At 44.3% G+C, this 27,180-nt stretch overlaps 1 protein-coding gene across 2 annotated transcripts in view; it reads left to right on the top strand.

Moving 5' to 3' along the window:
* Positions 1-27,180, top strand: part of LOC139377001 (vesicle transport protein SFT2A-like) — a 29,844-nt gene extending 2,664 nt beyond the window's left edge. For both annotated transcript variants that reach the window (XM_071120050.1, XM_071120051.1), the window contains 6 exons: positions 1,618-1,700; positions 8,433-8,514; positions 9,539-9,574; positions 9,994-10,052; positions 13,449-13,478; positions 26,050-27,180. In XM_071120050.1, the coding sequence (XP_070976151.1) occupies positions 1,618-1,700; positions 8,433-8,514; positions 9,539-9,574; positions 9,994-10,052; positions 13,449-13,478; positions 26,050-26,089 (330 nt within the window). In that variant the 3' untranslated portion in view covers positions 26,090-27,180. The remainder of the gene's footprint in view (positions 1-1,617; positions 1,701-8,432; positions 8,515-9,538; positions 9,575-9,993; positions 10,053-13,448; positions 13,479-26,049) is intronic.

The raw sequence follows: 27,180 nt of genomic DNA on the forward strand, positions 1-27,180 counted from the left end.
CTACAGTAAACCACATCATGATACCAGTGATGACTGTACTCTACAGTAAACCACAGCAGTGTCCTCTATCAAGCCATAAGGTTATTCAGCATTTCCTTGTCCAACCAAGTTAACCTGGAGCTTGTTCTAGAGTCCATTCCCACCGTTGTTTGGACAGCTGGTTGACGTGATTTGTTTACCTTTTCTTATTTCTGTGGGTGATCTCACCCCCATGTGAGTAGGTCCATGAATTCAGTCTCTGTGTCAGAGAAACGAAAGTAAAACCTTACTCACAGTGGACAGTGCTGCCCACACTGTATCTGCAACTTACCCCTCTGTTAGTGTGGTTATGGGCTGGCCTGCCTACAGAACAGTTGTCTCCTCTGTTAGTGTGGTTATGGGCTGGCCTACAGAAGGATTGTACTGATAACAACTCTGGAGACTGATTATTCACACCGTGTTAACAAAACTGGTAACAGCCATTCATAAGAGGCCATATATATATATATATATCTCTATCCCTGTTCTAATATATATATATATTTCCCTTTTGTTCATCATTGATTCTACTAGTTCAGGAATGTTCTAACATGAATCATGTATCTGTATTCACCATTAGTCTTTCATTAGGAGATGGATCAGGTCAGGTTGGTGTTAAACACCATGGGTTAATTCCACAAGAACAGAGCCTTTATCTAATAGCCTGCAGCAGGGCTCTCCAACCCTGTTCCTGGAGAGGAACCCTCCTGTAGGTTTACATCAGGGCTCTCCAACCCTGTTCCTGGAGAGGTACCCTCCTGTAGGTTTACATCAGGGCTCTCCAACCCTGTTCCTGGAGAGGTACCCTCCTGTAGGTTTACATCAGGGCTCTCCAACCCTGTTCCTGGAGAGGAACCCTCCTGTAGGTTTACATCAGGGCTCTCCAACCCTGTTCCTGGAGAGGGACCCTCCTGTAGGTTTACATCAGGGCTCTCCAACCCTGTTCCTGGAGAGGTACCCTCCTGTAGGTTTATATCAGGGCTCTCCAACCCTGTTCCTGGAGAGGAACCCTCCTGTAGGTTTATATCAGGGCTCTCCAACCCTGTTCCTGGAGAGGTACCCTCCTGTAGGTTTACATCAGGGCTCTCCAACCCTGTTCCTACAGGAGGGTCCCTCTCCAGGAACAGGGTTGGAGAGCCCTGATATAAACCTACAGGAGGGTCCCTCTCCAGGAACAGGGTTGGAGAGCCCTGGACTATATGATCAACTTTAAAAAAAATTAATTGCTAAATGAGTCAAAGATCCTGTTTTTCTGAACCAGCATGTCCATGTGTAGAAAGTGATATGGTGTTTCACCACTAGGTGGCGATCATGTAACATTGTACGTGTAACATTTCAGGGAACCCTTTTCCTTAGGCCCACAGATCGTTCTTGTTCAAAATAAACAACAAAAGCAATACAAATATTATAATTTTAAATGATTAGACTTCCCTGATATTTATTTACCCAATAGCCTAATTCCAGGTAACATTGATCTAGCGTACCTCTCCTCTTGTCTTCCAGGAGTTTTATAGCTGATCAGACTGCTCATACAAACTGATGGTAGGATGATGCCTAGATGGACGTAGTAATAATTTCATTTTTGTGTGTTTTAACAAGGGCACTGCACTGCTGTTCTTACCCAACGGCACCAAGCTGTTTGCTGTGTTCTACACACTAGGTAACCTTGCTGCACTCTCCAGGTGAGTCTAGTCACTCATTTTGTTCATGGTCTGCTACCAATACCGTTGTTACTACCAGAGCTAGCGACAAAGCTATTTCCAGTACAAGAAATTCAGGAATTAAGCTATACTAAATGCATACTTATTTCATACTTTTTACATTTTTAAAATTACATTACACTTCAATTCTAATTTATTGTGAGGTTATTTCACTGTAAGTTCCCTCCTATCCATTTACAGACACATGGAGTTGTTGGTGTTTTCTAACACCTGTGTGTCGATGTGAATGGTAAATACTACTCCGCTAACGTGATTGATGGGGAGCCTGACCTTTTTTTTGTCCACACTTTACAAATGACCTATCAATTATTGATCTCCTGTCCCCGTCGCTCAGCTTGGAGTGTGCTCAGTAGCAGTCCGTAAAGTAGCTGCCAAAGTCTCATTTCAGTTCATTGTCGAGGGCTGTTCCAAGTCACGGAATTTAGAATTAGAATTCTTTCCCTGTTCTAGAATTAGACTTCTGTCCCTGTTCTAGAATTAGACTTCTGTCCCTGTTCTAGAATTATAATTCTGTCCCTGTTCTAGAATTAGAATTCTGTCCCTGTTCTAGAATTAGACTTCTGTTCTAGATTCAGAATTCTTTCCCTGTTCCCAGCGGTTCTATTTCTATGTTTCAGGTGTCAGTAAGACCACTTGGTTTGTCTGTCATACTATGCAGTAGTTGTTTTAAATGTTGAGATAGAACAGAAGCACGGTGGACGGGTTCCCCATTGAGCTTGGTGTAGTAGTCCTGTGTGGTTCAGCAGGTAAGACACTAACAAGCACCAAGGTCATAGGTTCATTTCCCACAGGGATCACACACACACCATTTTTTTTGTCCCCATGCACTCACTGTACTGTAAGTAAGTTGCTTTGGACACAATGTACAGCTGTCTATGATTCATTGTGGTATAGGGTTTCTATGGTTCAGGACGTTTTTGCACAGTTCAGTAATGTCTTTTGATTGAATTCCTGATGATGGAACAGGTCTGTTGGGTTTAGTTCTCTATCTAGGAATCAAGAGGGTTTAGTTCTCCATCTAAGAATCAAGAGCGGCTTGAGCTGTCAGATAAATGCATTACACGTGACTCTCTCCAAGATTCGAGTATGTGTATATATATATATATATATATATGACTCTAAAAATGGGACCCAATGCCTTGCTTGGCACTCAGCATAAAGGAGATTGATTGGTAGATCGTGTGGTCTACATTTTATCATGAGGTACCCTCTCTCTTTAAGTTTTAGGCCCTAATCTATGGATTTTACATGACTGGCAGGGGTGTAGCCATGGGGACCACCCACTTGGCAGCCAGGCACACCCACTGGGGAGCCAGGCCTAGCCAATCAGAAAGAGCCCTTTTGTGAGGAAAAACTCAATTACAGACAGAAATATTCGTCAGGATATTCCTGCAGTCAGCATGCCAATTGCATGCTCCCTCAACTTGAGACATCTGTGGCATTGTGTTGTTGTGACCAAACTGCACATTTTAGAGTGCCTTTTTTCTTGTCCCCAGCACAAGGTGCACCTGTGTAATGATCATGCTGGTTAATCAGCTTATTGATATGCCACACTTGTCAGGTGGATGGATTGTCTTGGCAAAGGAGAAATGCTCACAAAACAGGGATGTAAACATATTTGTGTTCAAAAGTTGAGAGAAATAAGCTTTTTGTGATTCAACTCATGAAACATGGGACCAACACTTCTTGCCTGGTTCCTCCTCTCTCTCTTTATTTTTTTTCTCTCCTTATTTGGGAGTGTTTCCATGCCAGTGTGTTTCTACTTGCTGAAATGAATTTGATTGGTTATCACAGACAGGTGTCGCGTCGTCACAACCTTGTGTGGCTGTCTTTTGACACGCTATCATTTTCCTACCGGACGGTGAACTGTGACATCTCTTTGTGTCGTCCTGTGTTCCCACAGCGAAAGAAAGAAACTGGTTCAGTGTGTCCTAACTCCTGGTTACTGTTCTGAACCACAAACAGTAGTGTCATGTTTACACTGGGCCTTTTCCCCCAAATGGCACCTTATTCCCTATGTAGTGCACTACTTTTGACTAGGGCCTATTGTACACTACGTAGGGAATAGTGTTCCATTTGTAATGCAGACAAGGGCTTTTGTCCACACAGTAACTTGAAGTGCTCAGACCGTCATATTTTAATTTGAGGTCGTATATTCAGGTAGGCAGGTGTATAAGTAACCATGCGTTTCATGTTGCATAATCTATACCAAGGCCCACCAGCCGGTCCCTATAAAACCATTATACAAATACATGTGTCCTGTCTTTGGCATCATTAAACTGAAGACCTATTTTTCAAATAAATTCTCTGTAATTATTATTATGTGATTTAAACAAACTTAATCATGCAACTGTAATTAACTAGGAAGTCGGGCCACCAAGGAAAATATTCAGATTACAAAGTTATAATTTTCCTAATATAACTTTCAGATATTTTAATATCTGATCAATTAGTCTTCTAATTAATGAATTATTATTTTGCCTCACGTTAGTCTCATTCCAAACGGCGTAAATTGTTGGTTATCTGCACGAACTCAGTCTTCACTATGAGTCATCCATACATCAATTGTCTTAAATCATTTAATTACTAACTAAATAATCAATCACAGAAATGCACACAAACAAACAAGTAAATATGGTTACAAGAAATGATAGGGGAATGTGCCCTAGTGGGGCAAAACCGGCATGGCGGCTTGGTGGACAAAAGGGAAGTGTGGGTCGACTGAGATGAGACACGACAAAGTTGATAATTATAACAATTGAAATGCTAATCCTTTGCACATGAATGCTCAGTCATTCGGGAATAATTGCAATCAATATATATATATTTACGCTCAGTTTGTCGTCGTGATCTCTGTTGGAAAGTTTGTTTCTGTTGGAGAGTTTGTCCGCCCTCTCTCTCTCTCTCTCTCTCTCTCTCTGCCGTGGTTAGAATAGATAGTTCAGAGTAACATTCAGCGATGTTGTTATAGAATAGGTGTTTCGGCGGTTGTCGGTCTTCGCGTTCAATGATACCGAATTCCTAGCTGCAGACAAGTAATTAATATCAAAGACTTGTTCTTATTCTGTCGGTTCGATAATCTCAGAGTTGAACCACGTGGTATGGTTAAGAATTCAGCAATGGGCTCAAACCTTAGCCCTCTCGTAATTGAGGTAAGCTTGGTCTCTACTTTAACCTTAGCCCGCTCATAATTGAGAGAAGCATGGTCTGAAGATAAATTCCCACGGTGGGAATATTTGGAAGAGCAGAAAGGGGCTGTCCCACGACGCCAGATCAATGTCTGTGCTCATGGGGTGGGCCTATGATTTAATTCAACTCCAAAGGGAATTGGAGTTTCCTTCATTAAACAGTTTAAAATCACATTAAATATTTTTTGCATAGTTTCATCTTTACTCATTAATTTTATACAACAATTAGATGCAAGCCTCAAAACTGAGACTCTTGTATAAACCGGGTTATGGTAATGTGGCTGTATTATGTCTCATGAGTTTCACCAAATTGTACCAAACGGACCAGTTCTTAGCTGGCTACTTCACCGACCGTGTATACTTTCTCCAGAACATTAATATTTTTCAGTTCTCAAGTTCTGTGAGGTTCCTTCCTCTATGAAAACTCACTCTCTCTCTCTATACTGTCTGGCCATGAGGAAGAATCTCCTCCAGGAATTTATGACCTGCCTAACAGAGCCTGGTGTCGGGGGAAGAGAGAGAGGGAGATGGTGCAGAGAGAGGGGGAGGGTGCTCGCTGTACCCAAAGAGGGCAACGTCATGACACGTATACAGTTGAAATCAGAAGTTTACATAAACCTTAGCTGAATACATTTATACTCAGTTTTTCACAATTCCTGATGTTTAATCCTAGTAAAAATTCCCTGTCTTTGGTCAGTTAGGATCACCACTTTATTTAAGTAATTTAAATATCAGAATAATAGTAGAGAACAATTTATTTATTTTGTCACATTCCCAGTGGGTCAGACATTTCCATGCACTCAATTAGTATTTGGTAGTATTGCCTTTTTAAATTGATTAACTTGGGTCAAATGTTTCAGGTAACCTTCCACAAGCTTCCCACAATAAGTTGGGTGAATTTTGGCCCATTCCTCCTGACAGAGCTGGTGTAACTGAGTCAGGTTTGTAGGCCTCCTTGCTCGCACACGCTTTTTCAATTCTGCCCACACATTATCTATGGGATTGAGGTCAGGGCTTTATGATGGCCAATCCAATACCTTGACTTTGTTGTCCTTAAGCCATTTTGCCACAACTTTGGATGTATTGGGGTCATTGTCCATTTGGAAGACCCATTTGTGACCAAGTTTTAACTTCCTGTCTTGAGATGTTGCTTCAATATATCCACATAATTTTCTTTCCTCATGATGCAATCTATTTTATGAAGTGCACCAGTCCCTCCTACAGCAAAGCACCCCCACAACATGATGCTGCCACTCCTGTGCTTCCCTGTTGGGATGGTGTTCTTCGGCTTGCAAGCCTCCCTCTTTATCCTCCAAACATAACGATGGTCATTATGGCTAAACAGTTCTATTTTTGTTTCATCAGACCAGAGGACATTTCTCTAAAAAGTACAATCTTTGTCCCCATGTGCAGTTTCAAACCACAGTCTGGCTTTTCTATGGCAGTTTTGGAGCAGTGGCTTCTTCCTTGCTGAGCAGCCTTTCAGGTTATGTCGATATAGGACTTGTTTTACTGTGGATATAGATACTTTTGTACCTGTTTCCACCAGCATCTTCACAAGGTCCTTTGCTGTTGTTCTGGGATTGATTTGCACTTTTCGCACAAAAGTACGTTCATCTCTAGGAGACAGAATGTGTCTAATTCCTGAGCATTATGACAGCTGCGTGGTCCCATGGTGTTTATACTTGCGTACTATTGTTTGTACAGATGAACGTGGTACCTTCAGGCATTTTGAAAGTGCTCCCAAGGATGAACCAGACTTGTGGAGGTCTACAATTTATTTTCTCTGGTCTTAGCTGATTTCTTTTGATTATCCCATGATGTCAAGCAAAGAGGCACAGAGTTTGAAGGTAGGCCTTGAAATACATCCATAGGTACACCTCCAATTGACTCAAATGGTGTCAATTAGCCTATCAGAAGCTTCTAAATCCATGACATAATTTTCTGGAATTTTCCAAGTTTTTTAAAGGCACAGTCAATGTAGTGTATGTAAACTTTTGACCCACTGGAATTGTGATACAGTGAATTATAAGTGAAACAATTTATTGTACCCTTATACCCTGATGAAGACAGCTTGGCTGTCGAAATGTTAGAAATTCAATTTTTGCATCTGAGCTCCTAGAGTGTGCGGCTCTCTTTTTATTTTCAAGGAAAAATGACTTGTGTCATGCACAGCGTAGATGTCCTAACCGACTTGCCAAAACTATAGTTTGTTGACAAGACATTTGTGGAGTGGAAGAAAAAAAGAGTTTTAATGACTCCAACCTCAGTGTGTGTCAACTTCTGACTTCAACATAATCTAACAAATATTTAGATTTTGTTTAACATTATTTTGGTTACTACATGATTCCATATGTGTTATTTCATAGTTTTGATGTTCGATATTATTCTACAATGTAGAAAATAGTAAAAATAAAGAAAAACCCCTGAATGAGTAGGTTTAGGTGTCAACTGTTGACTGGTACTGTGTGAGGGTATATAAATATCCTAGGCCTACCAGCAGGGCTCTGGTAAGACCTGTGTTGCAGACAGAATCACGGAATCCAGACATTAAAACGTAATTCAAAAAATGTGTTGAACTTTATTAGAAAATTAATACATTTTGATCAAGTTAATCATAAGAACAAAATGCGTCTGTGATTCGTATTTTCCTGAAACTTAATTAAACGACCCTGGAATGTCTCTCTCTCTCTCACTCACTCACTCACACACACACACAAACAAACAAACAAACAAACAAACAAACAAACAAACAAACAAACAAACAAACAAACAAACAAACCGTGTATATATATATACGTTGTGTATCTGTTAGTGATGATGTAGCATTATGAGATAGACGTTAGTCTCCTGACCTCGAAAAGAGAGTGTGACGGTGGCCAGTGTATAAACTGATCCCAGTACAGAGACTGCCCATTCTCCACCAACGGCTTCTTTACCTGCGGGATCGTCTGAGACCAGCCACCCAGACAGCTGATGAAACTGAGGAGTATTTTTGTGGGGAAAAACTCATTCTAAGTGGCTGGGCCTGGCTCCCCAGTGGCTGTGGCTGGCTCCCCAGTGGCTGGGCCAACCATGTCTACTCCCCTACCTAGTCATGTGAAATCCATAGATTAGGGCCTAATTAATGTATTTAAATTGACTAATTTCCTCCTATGAGCTGTAACTCGGTATCATTTGTGGTTGCATGTTTGCGTGTTTTTTAGATATATTTTTTTCCAGTATACATGGCTTATTATATAATGCCAGCCACAGAAACCCTCATTTGAAATGAGAAGGTGTTATTTGTGCTGGTCTATTTTATCTTTGTCAAGGTCTCTCATATCAATTTTAATATCTGCAACAACAAAATGTTTTTTTTAATTTCCCCAGGCTCTTTTGATCAGTACGTAGTCGTTTTTACAACTTTTATAAATCATAGATATTCAAATCCATGTGACATTATTTCTACGATAAAAAATTATTTTTTTAAAACTCGGTGTGTTTTCCCTTCGTGTGTCTACAGCACCTGTTTCCTGATGGGACCTCTGAAGCAGCTGAGGAGAATGTTTGAGCCCACCAGACTGATAGCCACCTGTGTTATGCTGGTAACTACCTACTGTACTCTAACGTCCTAGTCAACTAATGTAAATTAAACAACCAGGAGAATGTTTGAGCCCACCAGACTGATAGCCACCTGTGTTATGCTGGTAACTACCTACTGTACTCTAACGTCCTAGTCAACTAATGTAAATTAAACAACCAGGAGAATGTTTGAGCCCACCAGACTGATAGCCACCTGTGTTATGCTGGTAACTACCTACCGTACTCTAACGTCCTAGTCAACTAATGTAAATTAAACAACCAGGAGAATGTTTGAGCCCACCAGACTGATAGCCACCTGTGTTATGCTGGTAACTACCTACTGTACTCTAACGTCCTAGTCAACTAATGTAAATTAAACAACCAGGAGAATGTTTGAGCCCACCAGACTGATAGCCACCTGTGTTATGCTGGTAACTACCTACTGTACTCTAACGTCCTAGTCAACTAATGTAAATTAAACAACCAGGAGAATGTTTGAGCCCACCAGACTGATAGCCACCTGTGTTATGCTGGTAACTACCTACTGTACTCTAACGTCCTAGTCAACTAATGTAAATTAAACAACCAGGAGAATGTTTGAGCCCACCAGACTGATAGCCACCTGTGTTATGCTGGTAACTACCTACTGTACTCTAACGTCCTAGTCAACTAATGTAAGTTAAACAACCACACGTATCACAATCATTGCAAGTAGTCCCATAACTGAGGGATGTGGCTGGATCGATGTTGCTAAGCGCTAGGCATTTCTTAAGTTAGTCTGTATTTGTCAAAAATGAATTGATAAATATTATTTTAAATGACACAACAACAATGTGTCTGTTAAATATTACATTGCATCTTTTTTTGGGGGCGGCGTTTTCACTAAAGCGGATTTCAATCTTTTAAAGTTAATCTGCCTTTAAGGCACAAAGCTGAGTGGTAATCTGAAGTAAATCCCTCCACAGAAGATTAATCAGATAATTCATTAATTTAATCAATATTTTTTTAAAGTTGTTTTAATTTATTTTTTCCTCTTTCTGCCTCCAGCTCTGTCTCATTTTGACTCTTTGTGCAGTTTTCTGGGTAAGTATCTGAAAGCCTCTGAAACAGTAGCCTACATCGTGACCTTATGGCAGCGTTTCCCCAAACTCATTTTTAGGGGTCCCCACTGGGGGGCAGAAATGTGTTTATATATATATATATATATTATTTGTTGTTGCCGTAGCACTACACAGCTGATCCAAATCAAATTGTATTTGTCACATACACGTGGTTAACAGATGTTAATGCAGTGTAGCGTAGTGTAGCGAAATGCTTGTAAATTAAAGCTCGACGATGAATTGATTTATTTAAATCATCTGTGTAGTACTACTACCCCCCCCCCCCAAAATGTGCACTCCTTGGGGAACCCCAGGACTGAGTTGGGGGGGGGGGGGGGGGACGACACACTGGCCTAATGCGCTATAACAAATTTACAACACAGTTCTCTCTGTTCTCTGTAGTGGGGAAAGAAGGGGTTGGCCATCATCTTCTGCATTCTACAGTTCTTGGCTATGACATGGTAGGTAAACACTCCACTTACATTCTACAGTTCTTGGCTATGACATGGTAGGTAAACACTCCACTTACAGTGCAATTTAGGCCTAGATTCAATCCGTGTATGTCGTTTCAATCGGACGTTACGAATGGCGATGTATATTTTTTGTTGTTGTTGCTCGTATTACTATATATGCCACAAGGCATGGCTCTTTTGTTTGGGGGGGGGGGGGGGGGGTGTTTACGGCCAAATGCCTTAGTACATTTGCATGATGTCATAACATCCCCACACACCTGTATTCTATTAGTCCTTTACCACCTGACTGCCCTGGATACCACCTGACTGCCCTGGATACCACCTGACTGCCCTGGATACCACCTGACTGCCCTGGATACCACCTGACTGCCCTGGATACCACCTGACTGCCCTGGATACCACCTGACTGCCCTGGATACCACCTGACTGCCCTGGATACCACCTGACTGCCCTGGATGCCACCTGACTGCCCTGGATGCCACCTGACTGCCCTGGATGCCACCTGACTGCCCTGGATGCCACCTGACTGCCCTGGATGCCACCTGACTGCCCTGGATGCCACCTGACTGCCCTGGATGCCACCTGACTGCCCTGGATGCCACCTGACTGCCCTGGATGCCACCTGACTGCCCTGGATGCCACCTGACTGCCCTGGATGCCACCTGGCTGCCCTGGATACCACCTGGCTGCCCTGGATCATTGACTGTTATCCTTTTTTGAGTTGAGCTCAGCCACTACAAAGTAGAAGACCAGCTGTTACTATCTTATTTCTCTAACTCCGCCTACATCCTACAGTTTCATCGACGATTTTATGTTCAATTTGGCCATCGTAAGAATGTTTTGTTTTGTTTACAGACCAAAATCATTTTTTATAGATGAAACACTGTTATTATAGTATATGCTGTGATATTCTTATCAGGAGGAGATGGGGATAGATGGACAGAGCTCTTATACTTCATTAGATGTATGGTCTTCTCAATACTACTCTGATTAGGATGTCGTTGTATAGTCTCTCAGCTGGACACTCACTGTGTTGTGTATGTCTGTCAGCTGGACACTCACTGTGTTGTATAGTCTGTCAGCTGGACACTCACTGTGTTGTGTATGTCTGTCAGCTGGACACTCACTGTGTTGTATAGTCTGTCAGCTGGACACTCACTGTGTTGTGTATGTCTGTCAGCTGGACACTCACTGTGTTGTATAGTCTGTCAGCTGGACAGACACTCGCTGTGTTGTATAGTCTGTCAGCTGGACAGACACTCGCTGTGTTGTATAGTCTGTCAGCTGGACAGACACTCGCTGTGTTGTATAGTCTCTCAGCTGGACAGACACTCGCTGTGTTGTATAGTCTCTCTCAGCTGGACAGACACTCGCTGTGTTGTATAGTCTGTCAGCTGGACAGACACTCGCTGTGTTGTATAGTCTGTCAGCTGGACAGACACTCGCTGTGTTGTATAGTCTCTCAGCTCTCAGTGCTCAGACTGTCCGCAATAGGCTGAGAGAGGCTGGACTGAGGGCTTGTAGGCCTGTTGTAAGGCAGGTCCTCACCAGACATCACTGGCAACAACGTCGCTTATGGGCACAGACCCACCGTCGCTGGACCAGACAGGACTGGCGGCAAGTGCTCTTCACTGACGAGACGCGGTTTTGTCTCACCAGGGGTGATGATCGGATTTGCGTTTATGGTCGATGGAATAAGCGTTACACCGAGGCCTGTACTCTGGAGCGGGATCGATTTGGAGGTGGAGAGTCCGTCATGATCTGGGGCGGTGTGTCACAGCATCATCGGACTGAGCTTGTTGTCATTGCAGGCAATCTCATCACTGTGCGTTACAGGGAAGACATCCTCCTCCCTCATGTGGTACCCTTCCTGCAGGCTCATCCTGACATGACCCTCCAGCATGACAATGCCACCAGCCATACTGTTCGTTCTGTACGTGATTTCCTGCAGACAGGAATGTCAGTGTTCTGCCATGGCCAGCAAAGAGCCCGGATCTCAATCCCATTGAGCACGTCTGGGACCTGTTGGGTCGGAGGGTGAGGGCTAGGGCCATTCCCCCCCAGAAATGTCCGGGAACTTGCAGGTGCCTTGGTGGAAGAGTGGGGTAACATCTCACAGCAAGAACTGTCAAATCTGGTGCAGTCCATGACGAGGAGATGCACTGCAGTACTTAATGCAGCTGGTGGCCACACCAGATACTGACTGTTACTTTTGATTTTGACCCCCCCTTTGTTCAGGGACAAAAAATCAAAATAACTTCACAGATCTTCGTTTAAACACGGTTTCCCATGCTTGTTCAATGAACCATAAACAATTAATGAACATGCACCTGTGGAACGGTCGTTAAGACACTAACAGCTTACATCGTTTAAACACTGTTAGTCACACGTCTGTGGAACTTGTTCAGTTTATGTCTCAGTTGTTGAATCTTGTTATGTTCATATAAATATTTACACGTGTTAAGTTTGCTGAAAATAAACGCAGTTGACATTGAGAGGACATTTCTTTTTGTTTTTGCTGAGTTTATATGGATATAATATTTACATTGACTCCACCTATTTTATCTATGTCACAGGAAAGACTCCCATTTATGGAAGATTAATTTTCTAACATTTTCATGCCGATTTTTAAATTCCTCTCGTCATGCTTCACAACATAATCTGTATAATACTGATCACACTTCTGGATAAATGTAGCGATGACGTTAACATGGATTATTACAGACTAACTCAATCGGTCTCCAGATTGACTTGCTGGTCTCGGGAGCAGCAGCACGTTGTTAAGTCTTTGTTATCCTACCTCGGGTATCCTCACTTGCACTCCATGAGCCTAGGCCTATAATATAGGTTACCTGATACTATACCTGTATATTATAATATAGGTTACCTGATACTATACCTGTATATTATAATATAGGTTACCTGATAGTATACCTGTATAATATAGTATACCTGTATATTATAATATATTATACCTGTATATTATAATATAGGTTACCTGAAAGTATACCTGTATAAATAGTATACCTGTATATTATAATATATTATACCTGTATATTATAATATAGGTTACCTGATAGTATACCTGTATGTTATAATATAGGCTACCTGATACTATACCTGTATATTATAATATAGGTTACCTGATAGTATACCTGTATAATATAGTATACCTGTATATTATAATATATTATAATATAGGTTACCTGATAGTATACCTGTATGTTATAATATAGGCTACCTGATACTATACCTGTATATTATGATATAGGTTACCTGATAATGTACCTGTATAATATTACGCTACCTGATAATGTACTATACTTGGATGGTTCACCTGTATGGTGTTTATACTCAGTCTGTTTTTCTTGTTTTCTCTTTCAGGTACAGCATCTCTTACATTCCATTTGCCAGGTAAGAGGATTGTTTCAAACTACAGGACATTAACCCTTTTGTGGATCCAGTTAGTCTGACCAACGTAACCTAATGAGTCTAACCAACGTAACCTAATGAGTCTAACCAACGTAACCTAATGAGTCTAACCAACGTAACCTAATGAGTCTAACTTAACCTAATGAGTCTAACCAACGTAACCTAATGAGTCTAACTTAACCTAATGAGTCTAACCAACGTAACCTAATGAGTCTAACCAACGTAACCTAATGAGTCTAACCAACGTAACCTAATGAGTCTAACCAACGTAACCTAATGAGTCTAACCAACGTAACCTAATGAGTCTGACCAACGTAACCTAATGAGTCTGACCAACGTAACCTAATGAGTCTGACCAACGTAACCTAATGAGTCTAACTTAACCTAATGAGTCTAACCAACGTAACCTAATGAGTCTGACCAACGTAACCTAATGAGTCTGACCAACGTAACCTAATGAGTCTGACCAACGTAACCTAATGAGTCTGACCAACGTAACCTAATGAGTCTGACCAACGTAACCTAATGAGTCTGACCAACGTAACCTAATGAGTCTGACCAACGTAACCTAATGAGTCTGACCAACGTTACCTAATGAGTCTGACCAACGTAACCTAATGAGTCTGACCAACGTAACCTAATGAGTCTGACCAACGTAACCTAATGAGTCTGACCAACGTAACCCAATGAGTCTGACCAACGTAACCTAATGAGTCTGACCAACTCAACCTAATGAGTCTGACCAACTCAACCTAATGAGTCTGACCAACTCAACCTAATGAGTCTGACCAACTCAACCTAATGAGTCTGACCAACTCAACCTAATGAGTCTGACCAACTCAACCTAATGAGTCTGACCAACTCAACCTAATGAGTCTGACCAACTCAACCTAATGAGTCTGACCAACTCAACCTAATGAGTCTGACCAACTCAACCTAATGAGTCTAACCAACTCAACCTAATGAGTCTAACCAACTCAACCTAATGAGTCTAACCAACTCAACCTAATGAGTCTAACCAACTCAACCTAATGAGTCTAACCAACTCAACCTAATGAGTCTAACCAACTCAACCTAATGAGTCTAACCAACTCAACCTAATGAGTCTAACCAACTCAACCTAATGAGTCTAACCAACTCAACCTAATGAGTCTAACCAACTCAACCTAATGAGTCTAACCAACTCAACCTAATGAGTCTAACCAACTCAACCTAATGAGTCTAACCAACTTAACCTTATCTGGTGTTATTTGTGGAACCCAGGGCCTTGACTGCCACCACCCTGTGCCCTATGGGCTAGGTTTGGATCAATGGGGGGGGGGGTTGTAACTTCACAACATTGGTATGTGTGTATATATAAGAATTTGTTCTTAACTGACTTGCCTGGCTAAATAAAGGTAAAAAAAAAAAAAAAAAAAAAAAAAAAAAAAAAAAAATAACAAAGTATATAACTGTAATAATCACATTTTGTTTATTAGTGTCTTACTTCACAGGTAGAAGAGCAACTTAACGTTCAGTGTCCCTTTATTCCTCTGTCTGATCACACTGTCTGTTGGTGTGATTTCAGTCAACGCTCCGTACCTAAGGTGCACCCAGGCCTCTAATTTATAGCAAGTGGTGCTCCTAAGTTAAAAAAAATAAATAAAAATAAGTTAGGAGCACCACATGAGGTTAAGATTGTATAAATTGACTGATATACAGCCTGTATTGGGGCCCATATGAATTCTAGCTGCTTTTGAAGCACATGGTATGCCCGAGAAACTGAAATGTAACACTGAAGACATTTTTTAGTTGATTTATAAAAGCTGTCATAGATATTAGGTTTCTACATTGTGTAAAATCACTATTTTTCCTATTGAGATGCATTACATTGAACATTGTAACACTGTAAAAAAAAAAAAAAAGTCAGGTTTGTGACGATGTCGTGCAAGAGATCTGTGGTTCATTCATTCGTGTGATCGTCGACTTCCTGAAGGAGATTCCCCCTGTCCTTTCCTTCTCTGCTTCCAGACGTGTGAATATAGTGGTTAAAGTTACCAGTTTGTTAACATCAAAATAACAAGTCGTTTTAGAACGGCCCACGGCAATGTTTATGAATGTCAAATCTGGTTCCTGGCTGATCCGCTATTGGAAGAAAAAAATGTGCTATGGGTCAGATCTATAGAAGGAAGTTGTTGTAGTAATGGTGAGCCTGTACTAAGGGAAGGAAGTCGCTCTAGTAATGGTGAGCCTGTGCTAAGGGAAGGAAGTCGCTGTATTAATGGTGAGCCTGTGCTAAGGGAAGGAAGCCGTTCTAGTAATGGTGAGCCTGTACTAAGGGAGGAGGTCGTTGTAGTAATGGTGAGCCTGTACTAAGGGAAGGAAGTCGCTGTATTAATGGTGAGCCTGTACTAAGGGAGGAGGTCGTTGTAGTAATGGTGAGCCTGTACTAAGGGAAGGAAGTCGCTGTATTAATGGTGAGCCTGTACTAAGGGAGGAAGTCTCTGTAGTAATGGTGAGCCTGTACTAAGGGAAGGAAGTCGCTGTATTAATGGTGAGCCTGTACTAAGGGAGGAGGTCGTTGTAGTAATGGTGAGCCTGTACTAAGGGAAGGAAGTCGCTGTATTAATGGTGAGCCTGTACTAAGGGAGGAAGTCTCTGTAGTAATGGTGAGCCTGTACTAAGGGAGGAAGTCTCTGTAGTAATGGTGAGCCTGTACTAAGGGAGGAAGTCTCTGTAGTAATGGTGAGCCTGTACTAAGGGAGGAAGTCTCTGTAGTAATGGTGAGCCTGTACTAAGGGAAGGAAGTCGCTGTATTAATGGTGAGCCTGTACTAAGGGAAGGAAGTCGCTCTAGTAATGGTGAGCCTGTGCTAAGGGAAGGAAGTCACTGTATTAATGGTGAGCCTGTACTAAGGGAGGAGGTCGTTGTAGTAATGGTGAGCCTGTACTAAGGGAAGGAAGTCGCTGTATTAATGGTGAGCCTGTACTAAGGGAGGAAGTCTCTGTAGTAATGGTGAGCCTGTACTAAGGGAAGGAAGTCGCTGTAGTAATGGTGAGCCTGTGCTATGGGTCAGATCTATAGAAGGAAGTTGTTGTAGTAATGGTGAGCCTGTACTAAGGGAAGGAAGTCGTTGTAGTAATGGTGAGCCTGTACTAAGGGAAGGAGGTCGTTGTAGTAATGGTGAGCCTGTACTAAGGGAAGGAAGTCGTTGTAGTAATGGTGAGCCTGTACTAAGGGAAGGAAACCGCTCTAGTAATGGTGAGCCTGTACTAAGGGAAGGAAACCGCTGTAGTAATGGTCCAACCAATGGCGCTATTGAATCTGCACTCACTACTTTCTCCAGGACACCGGGGAAACAACGGTACAACGACGCTTTATCAGTACTAGATTTGTTTTGGCTCACAGGGCTCCAAAAATAAAACTAATGGTCGCACAGCAAAATATTTTGATGCGACCACATTGGTCGCACTTTAGAGCCCTGGGTTCTATGTTCTAGTGTGTGTGTGTGTGTGTGTGTGTCTGTGTGAGATTTCAGTTGGCACGTTCTTTAGTTGACACAAACCTCATGGACAAGGTTAAAGGTCAACTGCCCCTTAAGCCGTTTAAAAACAGAGAAGTTGGTTCATTGTGGCATCGATGGGGGTGGGGGGGTGGGGGGGGGGGCCTTGCTGCTGCTGCTGCTGCTGCTGCTAAGCATTTCTTAATGTTCATTCAGTTTCTAAACCCAGAGCTGCAGTTTGGCGCCAGACAACCGATAGTCACGACGACGTGTTTCTACGCGTACGCTTAGCTGGCCAACGTCGCCATGACATCGCCTACAAGAGTGATCTGAGATTTCTATTGGAGAAGCAGTTTTAGCCCATCTTCAAAATGAGGCCGCCGAAATAAGGAAGTGCAGTCGCCCTTTTTAAGGAATAATGACAATCTCAGAGACACGCACAGATTTATATCTTTGAGAGCAGCAGTGGTCCATCGACAAATGGCAGAGTGCCAACTGAACTAAGTACACACACACACACACACACACACACACACACACACACACACACACACACACACTGGTCCCTGAATGAAAACATGTTTTTATTTACTTCTAAACACCCCGCTGTTTGGTTCCACCATATGTTGCCTAATCCCCTCTAGGAGGTGTCCCAAACGGAAGTCTATTCTCTACATCGTGCACTACTTTAGACCAGTAACCTCATGGGCCTGGCTTATGGGCCCTGGTCAAAAGTAGTGCACTATATAGGGAATAGGGTGCCATTTTGAACACAGCCCAAAGCCCTAACCCTTACGGAGCTCACCATACAGAGCCATGCAAATGGCAGCTCACCCACCCCGCCCTCTCCAAATCAAATGTTATTTGTCAGGTGTAGACCTTACTGTGAAATGACTTACTTACAAGCCTTTAATTAACCAACAATGCAGTTCAAGAAATAGTTTGCTAAATATTGAATAAATAATCTAAAGTAATCCAAAAAATGTAATCAGAAAGTGACACAAGAAAATGACAATAATAATAATAATAATAACAACGACAACGACAACAAGACTATATACAGGGGGTACCGGTACCGAGTCATTGTGCTGGGGTACAGGTTAGTCGAGGTACCTGGGGTACAGGTTAGTCGAGGTACCTGGGGTACAGGTTAGTCGAGGTACCTGGGGGTACAGGTTAGTCGAGGTAATTTGAAAAGTGACTGCGTAGATGATAAACAGCGAGCAGTGTAAAAACAAAAGAAGGGGGTCAATGTAAATAGTCAAGGTGGCCAGCTATTGGTTTGTTCTCACCCACCCTTCCCTGCTCCAGGCTTCCAGTTTTTGAAAACTTGCTAATATGTCGTTTTTGTTGTTGTTGTGTAGTATTCATGTTATTATCAGTGATAACCTCTGATTGACCGCCCTGCAAGTTGGCTTTTGGGGGATTGTTGTGGTGATTTCTGTCTTGGATTCCCTCTCTCTGAAGTTCTGGGAGGATTAAACACATGCAATCTGAGCCCCCCCCAATCCTCAGCCCCAAAGGCATGGCTTGTTCTGCCCAGCTGTGACTGAGTCAGGGATTTCTCTCCCTTGTTTTTCACTTTAGTGGGATTTCTCTCCCTCTAAAAATGGGTCATAAAATCAGCTCAAATGGGTCTCCCCCTGCATTCATCTCTGTACAACACAATGGTGATGTGAAATATTCCCATATGGAAGAGTAACAGCGTCTACATCTGATCTGCCTGTCTCACCCCCCCCCCTCCTCCCCCAGCCCATACCTCGACCCCTGACAAGCAGAGGGCCCTATGGGTGTAAACGTTTTATGCCTGTCTCACCCCCCTCCTCCCCCACCCCATACCTCGACCCAGAGGACCCTATGGGTGGAAACGTTTTATGCCTGTCTCACCCCCCTCCTCCCCCACCCCATACCTCGACCCAGAGGACCCTATGGGTGGAAACGTTTTAAATGACATTTGGAATTGTTAATGTTTCGAAGGAAGAAAAAAAATGTTTCAACCCGAAGAAGGTTTAAATAAACATAACATTTTTACAAAATTTTAATCAGTGTAGTTATCACAAAATGACCACTAATCGGTTCCAATCAACGCAAAGTGAAAGATACAAACTGAAACAAATGCTTTAAAGTTAGTAAAAGGAGGTATGCATCTTTTGAAATCTTTCGTCGTGGCTACAAAACGCTCCTCACGTCGTCATGGCTACAAAACGCTCCTCACGTCGTCATGGCTACAAAACGCTCCTCACGTCGTCATGGCTACAAAACGCTCCTCACGTCGTCATGGCTACAAAACGCTCCTCACGTCGTCGAGGCTACAAAACACTCCTCACGTCGTCGTGGCTACAAAACGCTCCTCACGTCGTCATGGCTACAAAACGCTCCTCACGTCGTCGAGGCTACAAAACGCTCCTCACGTCGTCGAGGCTACAAAACGCTCCTCACGTCGTCATGGCTAGAAAGAGCTCCTCACGTCGTCGTCATGGCTAGAAAGAGCTCCTCACGTCGTCGTCATGGCTAGAAAGAGCTCCTCACGTCGTCGTCATGGCTAGAAAGAGCTCCTCACGTCGTCGTCATGGCTAGAAAGAGCTCCTCACGTCATCGTCATGGCTAGAAAGAGCTCCTCACGTCATCGTCATGGCTAGAAAGAGCTCCTCACGTCGTCGTCATGGCTAGAAAGAGCTCCTCACGTCGTCGTCATGGCTAGAAAGAGCTCCTCACGTCGTCGTCATGTCACAGTGGAGATATTTGTAAAAGGGTTTAATAAATGAAAACATAGCAATGTATCAACCTACTTGACATCACAGAGGGCCCACCAACTTTCTGGTAGAGAATGCGGTGATGACATCACAGAGGGCCCGCCAACATTCTGGTAGAGAATGCGGTGATGACGTCACAGAGGACCCGCCAACATTCTGGTAGAGAATGCGGTGATGACATGACAGAGGGCCCGCCAACATTCTGGTAGAGAATGTGGTGATGACGTCACAGAGGACCCGCCAACATTCTGGTAGAGAATGCGGTGATGACGTCACAGAGGGCCCGCCAACATTCTGGCAGAGAATGCGGTGGTGACGTCACAGAGGGCCCGCCAACATTCTGGTAGAGAATGCGGTGATGACGTCACAGAGGACCCGCCAACATTCTGGTAGAGAATGCGGTGATGACATGACAGAGGGCCCACCAACATTCTGGTAGAGAATGCGATGATGACGTCACAGAGGGCCCGCCAACATTCTGGTAGAGAATGCGGTGATGACATGACAGAGGGCCCGCCAACATTCTGGTAGAGAATGCGGTGGTGACGTCACAGAGGGCCCGCCAACATTCTGGTAGAGAATGTGGTGATGACGTCACAGAGGACCCACCAACATTCTGGTAGAGAATGCGGTGATGACATGACAGAGGGCCCGCCAACATTCTGGTTGAGAATGCGGTGGTGACGTCACAGAGGGCCCGCCAACATTCTGGTAGAGAATGTGGTGATGACGTCACAGAGGACCCGCCAACATTCTGGTAGAGAATGCGGTGATGACATCACAGAGGGCCCGCCAACATTCTGGTAGAGAATGCGGTGGTGACGTCACAGAGGGCCCGCCAACATTCTGGTAGAGAATGCGGTGATGACGTCACAGAGGGCCCACCAACATTCTGGTAGAGAATGCGGTGATGACGTCACAGAGGGCCCGCCAACATTCTGGTAGAGAATGTGGTGGTGACGTCACAGAGGGCCCGCCAACATTCTGGTAGAGAATGCGGTGATGACGTCACAGAGGGCCCACCAACATTCTGGTAGAGAATGCGGTGATGACGTCACAGAGGGCCCGCCAACATTCTGGTAGAGAATGCGGTGATGACATGACAGAGGGCCCGCCAACATTCTGGTAGAGAATGCGGTGGTGACGTCACAGAGGGCCCGCCAACATTCTGGTAGAGAATGTGGTGATGACGTCACAGAGGACCCGCCAACATTCTGGTAGAGAATGCGGTGGTGAGTACTTATGATCAACCGCATCTAACGGCTGCAATGAAGTGGCAGCTGTGTTCATATAAATGATGTTGCCATAGTCTAGGACAGGAAGGAACGTTGACTGAATGATATTATTTCTACCATTTAGTGAGGCTTGACCTATTTCTATAGAAGAAGCCCCTTTTTAAAAATGTTTTATTCTCAACTTCTTAATTAACTCAGCAGTATGTGTTTTTTTAAAGATGACTTTTCATCTATCCAGATGCCCAGATATTTGCAAGCAGGGCAAAGCTCAATATGGACGCCATCCAAAGTACATATCAGTGAATGAATGAAGTCGAATGTAAATGCATTTTCATTTCGTAGACATTTTATTATTTATTTGGCCCTCTATTGTTTTATCACGCGGCCTGAGTAATATTTCAATTCTGAAATGATTATAGTTTTCCTTAGAGCATAACATTTAACCAAGTTGAGTCCGTTAACAACACATTCTTATTTACATTGACAGCCAGGGTTAATCAACATCCTAACTATAGTATGGAGCCGTTTCTCTTTTGAATCACATCATACAGGCATTATTTATTTTATTTAACCAAGAAAAATGGTTATTTACAATTATTAACCCTGACTCCTACAGAAGTACCTCCCCTCTCCACTCCAGCCACTCTACAGTCACTATGGTCCGTCACGCTAACTTTGGTGTTGATCTGTGTTCGTCACATCATTACTCCCCAGACTACTGTAGACCAGACTGAGGACGTCACTCCCCCAGACTACTGTAGACCAGACTGAGGACGTCACTCCCCCAGACTACTGTAGACCAGACTGAGGACGTCACTCCCCAGACTACTGTAGACCAGACTGAGGACGTCACTCCCCAGACTACTGTAGACCAGACTGAGGACGTCACTCCCCAGACTACTGTAGACCAGACTGAGGACATCACTCTCCCAGACCACATGTAGACCAGACTGAGGCCATGACTCCCCCAGACTACTGTAGACCAGACTGAGGATGTCACTCCCCCAGACTACTGTAGACCAGACTGAGGACATCACTCCCCAGACTACTGTAGACCAGACTGAGGACGTCACTCCCCCAGACTACTGTAGACCAGACTGAGGACATCACTCCCCCAGACTACTGTAGACCAGACTGAGGACGTCACTCCCCCAGACTACTGTAGACCAGACTGAGAACGTCACTCCCCAGACTACTGTAGACCAGACTGAGAACGTCACTCTCCCAGACCACATGTAGACCAGGCTGAGGCCATCACTCCCCCAGACTACTGTAGACCAGACTGAGGATGTCACTCCCCAGACTACTGTAGACCAGACTGAGGATGTCACTCCCCAGACTACTGTAGACCAGACTGAGGACATCACTCCCCCAGACTACTGTAGACCAGGCTGAGGACGTCACTCCCCAGTCTACTGTAGACCAGACTGAGGACGTCACTCCCCCAGACTACTGTAGACCAGACTGAGGACATCACTCCCCCAGACTACTGTAGACCAGACTGAGGACGTCACTCCCCCAGACTACTGTAGACCAGACTGAGGACATCACTCCCCCAGACTACTGTAGACCAGACTGAGGACATCACTCCCTAGACTACTGTAGACCAAGCTGAGGACGTCACTCCCCCCAGACTACTGTAGACCAGACTGAGGACGTCACTCCCCCCAGACTACTGTAGACCAGACTGAGGACGTCACTCCCCCCAGACTACTGTAGACCAGACTGAGGACGTCACTCCCCCCAGACTACTGTAGACCAGACTGAGGACGTCACTCCCCCCAGACTACTGTAGACCAGACTGAGGACGTCACTCCCCCCAGACTACTGTAGACCAGACTGAGGACGTCACTCCCCCCAGACTACTGTAGACCAGACTGAGGACGTCACTCCCCCCAGACTACTGTAGACCAGACTGAGGACATCACTCCCCCCAGACTACTGTAGACCAGACTGAGGACATCACTCCCCCCAGACTACTGTAGACCAGACTGAGGACATCACTCCCCCAGACTACTGTAGACCAGGCTGAGGACATCACTCCCCCAGACTATCACTCCCCCAGACTACTGTAGACCAGACTGAGGACGTCACTCCCCCCAGACTACTGTAGACCAGGCTGAGGACATCACTCCCCCAGACTATCACTCCCCCAGACTACTGTAGACCAGACTGAGGACGTCACTCCCCCCAGACTACTGTAGACCAGACTGAGGACATCACTCCCCCAGACTACTGTAGACCAGACTGAGGACATTACTCCCCCAGACTACTGTAGACCAGACTGAGGACATCACTCCCCCAGACTACTGTAGACCAGACTGAGGACATCACTCCCCCAGACTACTGTAGACCAGACTGAGGACGTCACTCCCCAGACTACTGTAGACCAGACTGAGGACGTCACTCCCCAGACTACTGTAGACCAGACTGAGGACGTCACTCCCCCCAGACTACTGTAGACCAGACTGAGGACGTCACTCCCCCCAGACTACTGTAGACCAGACTGAGGACGTCACTCCCCCCAGACTACTGTAGACCAGACTGAGGACGTCACTCCCCCCAGACTACTGTAGACCAGACTGAGGACGTCACTCCCCCCAGACTACTGTAGACCAGACTGAGGACGTCACTCCCCCCAGACTACTGTAGACCAGACTGAGGACATCACTCCCCCCAGACTACTGTAGACCAGACTGAGGACATCACTCCCCCAGACTATCACTCCCCCAGACTACTGTAGACCAGGCTGAGGACATCACTCCCCCAGACTATCACTCCCCCAGACTACTGTAGACCAGACTGAGGACGTCACTCCCCCCAGACTACTGTAGACCAGACTGAGGACATCACTCCCCCAGACTACTGTAGACCAGACTGAGGACATTACTCCCCCAGACTACTGTAGACCAGACTGAGGACATCACTCCCCCAGACTACTGTAGACCAGACTGAGGACATCACTACCCCAGACTACTGTAGACCAAGCTGAGGACGTCACTCCCAGACTACTGTAGACCAGGCTGAGGACATCACTCCCCCAGACTACTGTAGACCAAGCTAATCCTTTAATGTGTTTTACTCTGTTGATACTATATATAGGCCGTCTCGCTCTCCCAGTTCTCCCCAGTCCCTGGTTGAACCTGTATCTGCTCTCCCCCAGTCCCTGGTTGAACCTGTATCTGCTCTCCCCCAGTCCCTGGTTGAACCTGCCGCTCTCCCCCAGTCCCTGGTTGAACCTGTATCCTCTCTCCCCCAGTCCCTGGTTGAACCTGTATCCGCTCTCCCCCAGTCCCTGGTTGAACCTGTATCTGCTCTCCCCCAGTCCCTGGTTGAACCTGTATCTGCTCTCCCCCAGTCCCTGGTTGAACCTGTATCTGCTCTCCCCCAGTCCCTGGTTGAACCTGTATCTTCTCTCCCCCAGTCCCTGGTTGAACCTGTATCTGCTCTCCCCCAGTCCCTGGTTGAACCTGTATCTGCTCTCCCCCAGTCCCTGGTTGAACCTGTATCTGCTCTCCCCCAGTCCCTGGTTGAACCTGTATCTGCTCTCACCCCGTCCCTGGGGTTGAACCAGTATCTGCTCTCCCCCAGTCCCTGGGGTTGAACCTGTATCTGCTCTCCCCCAGTCCCTGGGGTTGAACCTGTATCTGCTCTCCCCCAGTCCCTGGTTGAACCTGTATCTGCTCTCCCCCAGTCCCTGGTTGAACCTGTATCTGCTCTCCCCCAGTCCCTGGTGGAACCTGTATCTGCTCTCCCCCAGTCCCTGGTTGAACCTGTATCTGCTCTCCCCCAGTCCCTGGTTGAACCTGTATCTGCTCTCCCCCAGTCCCTGGTTGAACCTGTATCTGCTCTCCCCCAGTCCCTGGTTGAACCTGTATCTGCTCTCCCCCAGTCCCTGGTGGAACCTGTATCTGCTCTCCCCCAGTCCCTGGTTGAACCTGTATCTGCTCTCCCCCAGTCCCTGGTTGAACCTGTATCTGCTCTCCCCCAGTCCCTGGTTGAACCTGTATCTGCTCTTTTTAAATGACAGCTCAGGGAACTATTGTTGTGTCCTAAACGGCACCCTCTTCCCTAATAAAGTGCACTACTTTTGACCAAGGCCCATAGGGCTCTGGTCGAAGTTAGTGCACTTCATAGGGAATAGGGTGCCCTTTGAGACATACCTTATCTCGGGTTTCCTAGAATAGACTTGGGTGTCATCATTTCAGTCAATTATCATTTATTTATGTGGTGTGTTTTAGGAAGCCGGTTGTTAAAATAGCAGTCTGTTGCCTCCAGCGTAGAGCCAATAAGGATAGAGGAAAGGTGTGTGTGTGTGTGTGTGTGTGTGTGTGCGCGCGCACGCCTTTATGTGAAGTGGGTGAGCTCACTGCAAGTCAGAGAAGCAGGAGAGTCACCAGTCTTTTCCACCAACCCCCTCGTACTTCCTCTCTCTCTGTCTCCTCCCTCCATCCCGCCCTCTTTTAACCCTTTACTGGTTCAGCTTCACAGCTCCATCAGTAGGTGTTGAGGCTGGCAGCCAAGGAAAGTCTGCCTAGCAACACATGGATAGAGAGAGAGAGAGAGAGCGGTTGATGGAGAGAAAGAAAGAATGAGGGGGATGCAGGAAGAGCGGAAGAGAGAGAATTAAGATGGAAGAGTGACCTTGTTTTGCTGTTGCTGTGGTAACTTCTGGTTGTGATGCATCATTCCAATACCTGGAGTGTGGAAGGGGGAGGGGCATCACTGTGCTGCTTTCCCGCCAAAACGTAATTTAAATATGCGTGAGCCACACCTATAACAACAACAAAAAAACGCAATCACAATGCTGTAAAGTACCTTTCGGGTGATATACTGTAATTGTTATCAAGAAAGGGTAAAATGTCTGTGGTGGGTACCCAAAAATTATTTAAAATACTAGATAGAACGAGAAAGAAATCACTGTGTTATCCACTATTGCTTTCCTCGTTATTTTTTTACGTTTTTGTTCTTCTGATTTTCAGATAAATAAAGCCTACTGGATTGTTCATGTAAACACCCTTCATGAAGTCTGTTGTCATTTATCACCGATTCTCCTAACACTTCTGTTGTCCCTTCTTCTCCAGGGACGCCGTGATGAAGGTCTTCACCAGCTGTCTGAGTTAGGAGAACAGACGTGGGTTCAAACACTATTTGAGATCAGTTTAGCTAAGCTTGATTGAGCATGCCTGGCGTGATGGAACCAATAGAAAATTGCACAACTGCAAACCCCACCCACTTAACACTCCAGGAAAGCTGGAGCAATTTGTCTAGGTATTTGAAAAATTTCGAATTGTATTTAAACCCAGGTCTAATGTTTCCAGACTGCATACTTGTCTTCTCATGTAAAAGTGGACAGAGTGGATATATGTCAAATATTTTGTTTTTGGAATTGTTTTTCCATTTTATTTTCTAATATATATTTTCATTGCTGTTTCATACTATGAATCATTAATATTTCCAATAATTGTATAACGGGTATCTGAAACTAAAGTGTTCATATTATGCTTACCAGGGTTGGGGTCAATTCCATTTGAAATGTATTTAATTCAGGAAGTTGACTAAAATTCTAGTTCTATTGTTCTTCATTGAGAAACATTGACGAGATTTCAGTTTACTTCCTGAATTGACTTGAGTTGAAATGGAATTGAACCTGCTTGATGCTCTCATCTGCAAAATCTCATATTTTTACACTCAAATTCTGTCTGTTGTTTTTTTTAAGTGCTTCTGGTGAAAGTGAGAGATGAAATTAAAATATTCATGAAGACAGGGTTGGGGTCAATTAGAATTGAAGGCAGGTCTGTTCCAGAAGTTATTTAGATTTCAAATAAATAAAAAAACTCTCGAAATAAATAGCTTTTATGGTTGTTAATGGAAAAGTCATTCAAATAGATTACATTTGTTCAATTATTGAATTGGAATTTTTGTTTTTCTGCTTTTAAATTTGAATTGACACCAACCCTCAAATAAATATATAATGTCCTATCTTGTTCTTTCAGAGCAGGCTAAAGCCTATAGACATTCACAGTGTGATGCCTGTAAATCTGAGAATACAACTCAATGCCTTTTCTGCTTTTGGATTTTGTCCAATGAAAATCAGACTTGCTGAGACTTTACAAGAACGGGAAGACTATTTTTGATGAATGACATCATTAACCGTTTTCATTTCATTTTGAAACTGCGCTCCTTTCAGTAAACTAACTTAGTTCACCCTCAAA

This window comes from Oncorhynchus clarkii, chromosome 20 (assembly GCF_045791955.1).
Source record: "Oncorhynchus clarkii lewisi isolate Uvic-CL-2024 chromosome 20, UVic_Ocla_1.0, whole genome shotgun sequence".
In the NCBI taxonomy this organism is placed as follows: Eukaryota; Metazoa; Chordata; class Actinopteri; order Salmoniformes; family Salmonidae; genus Oncorhynchus; species Oncorhynchus clarkii.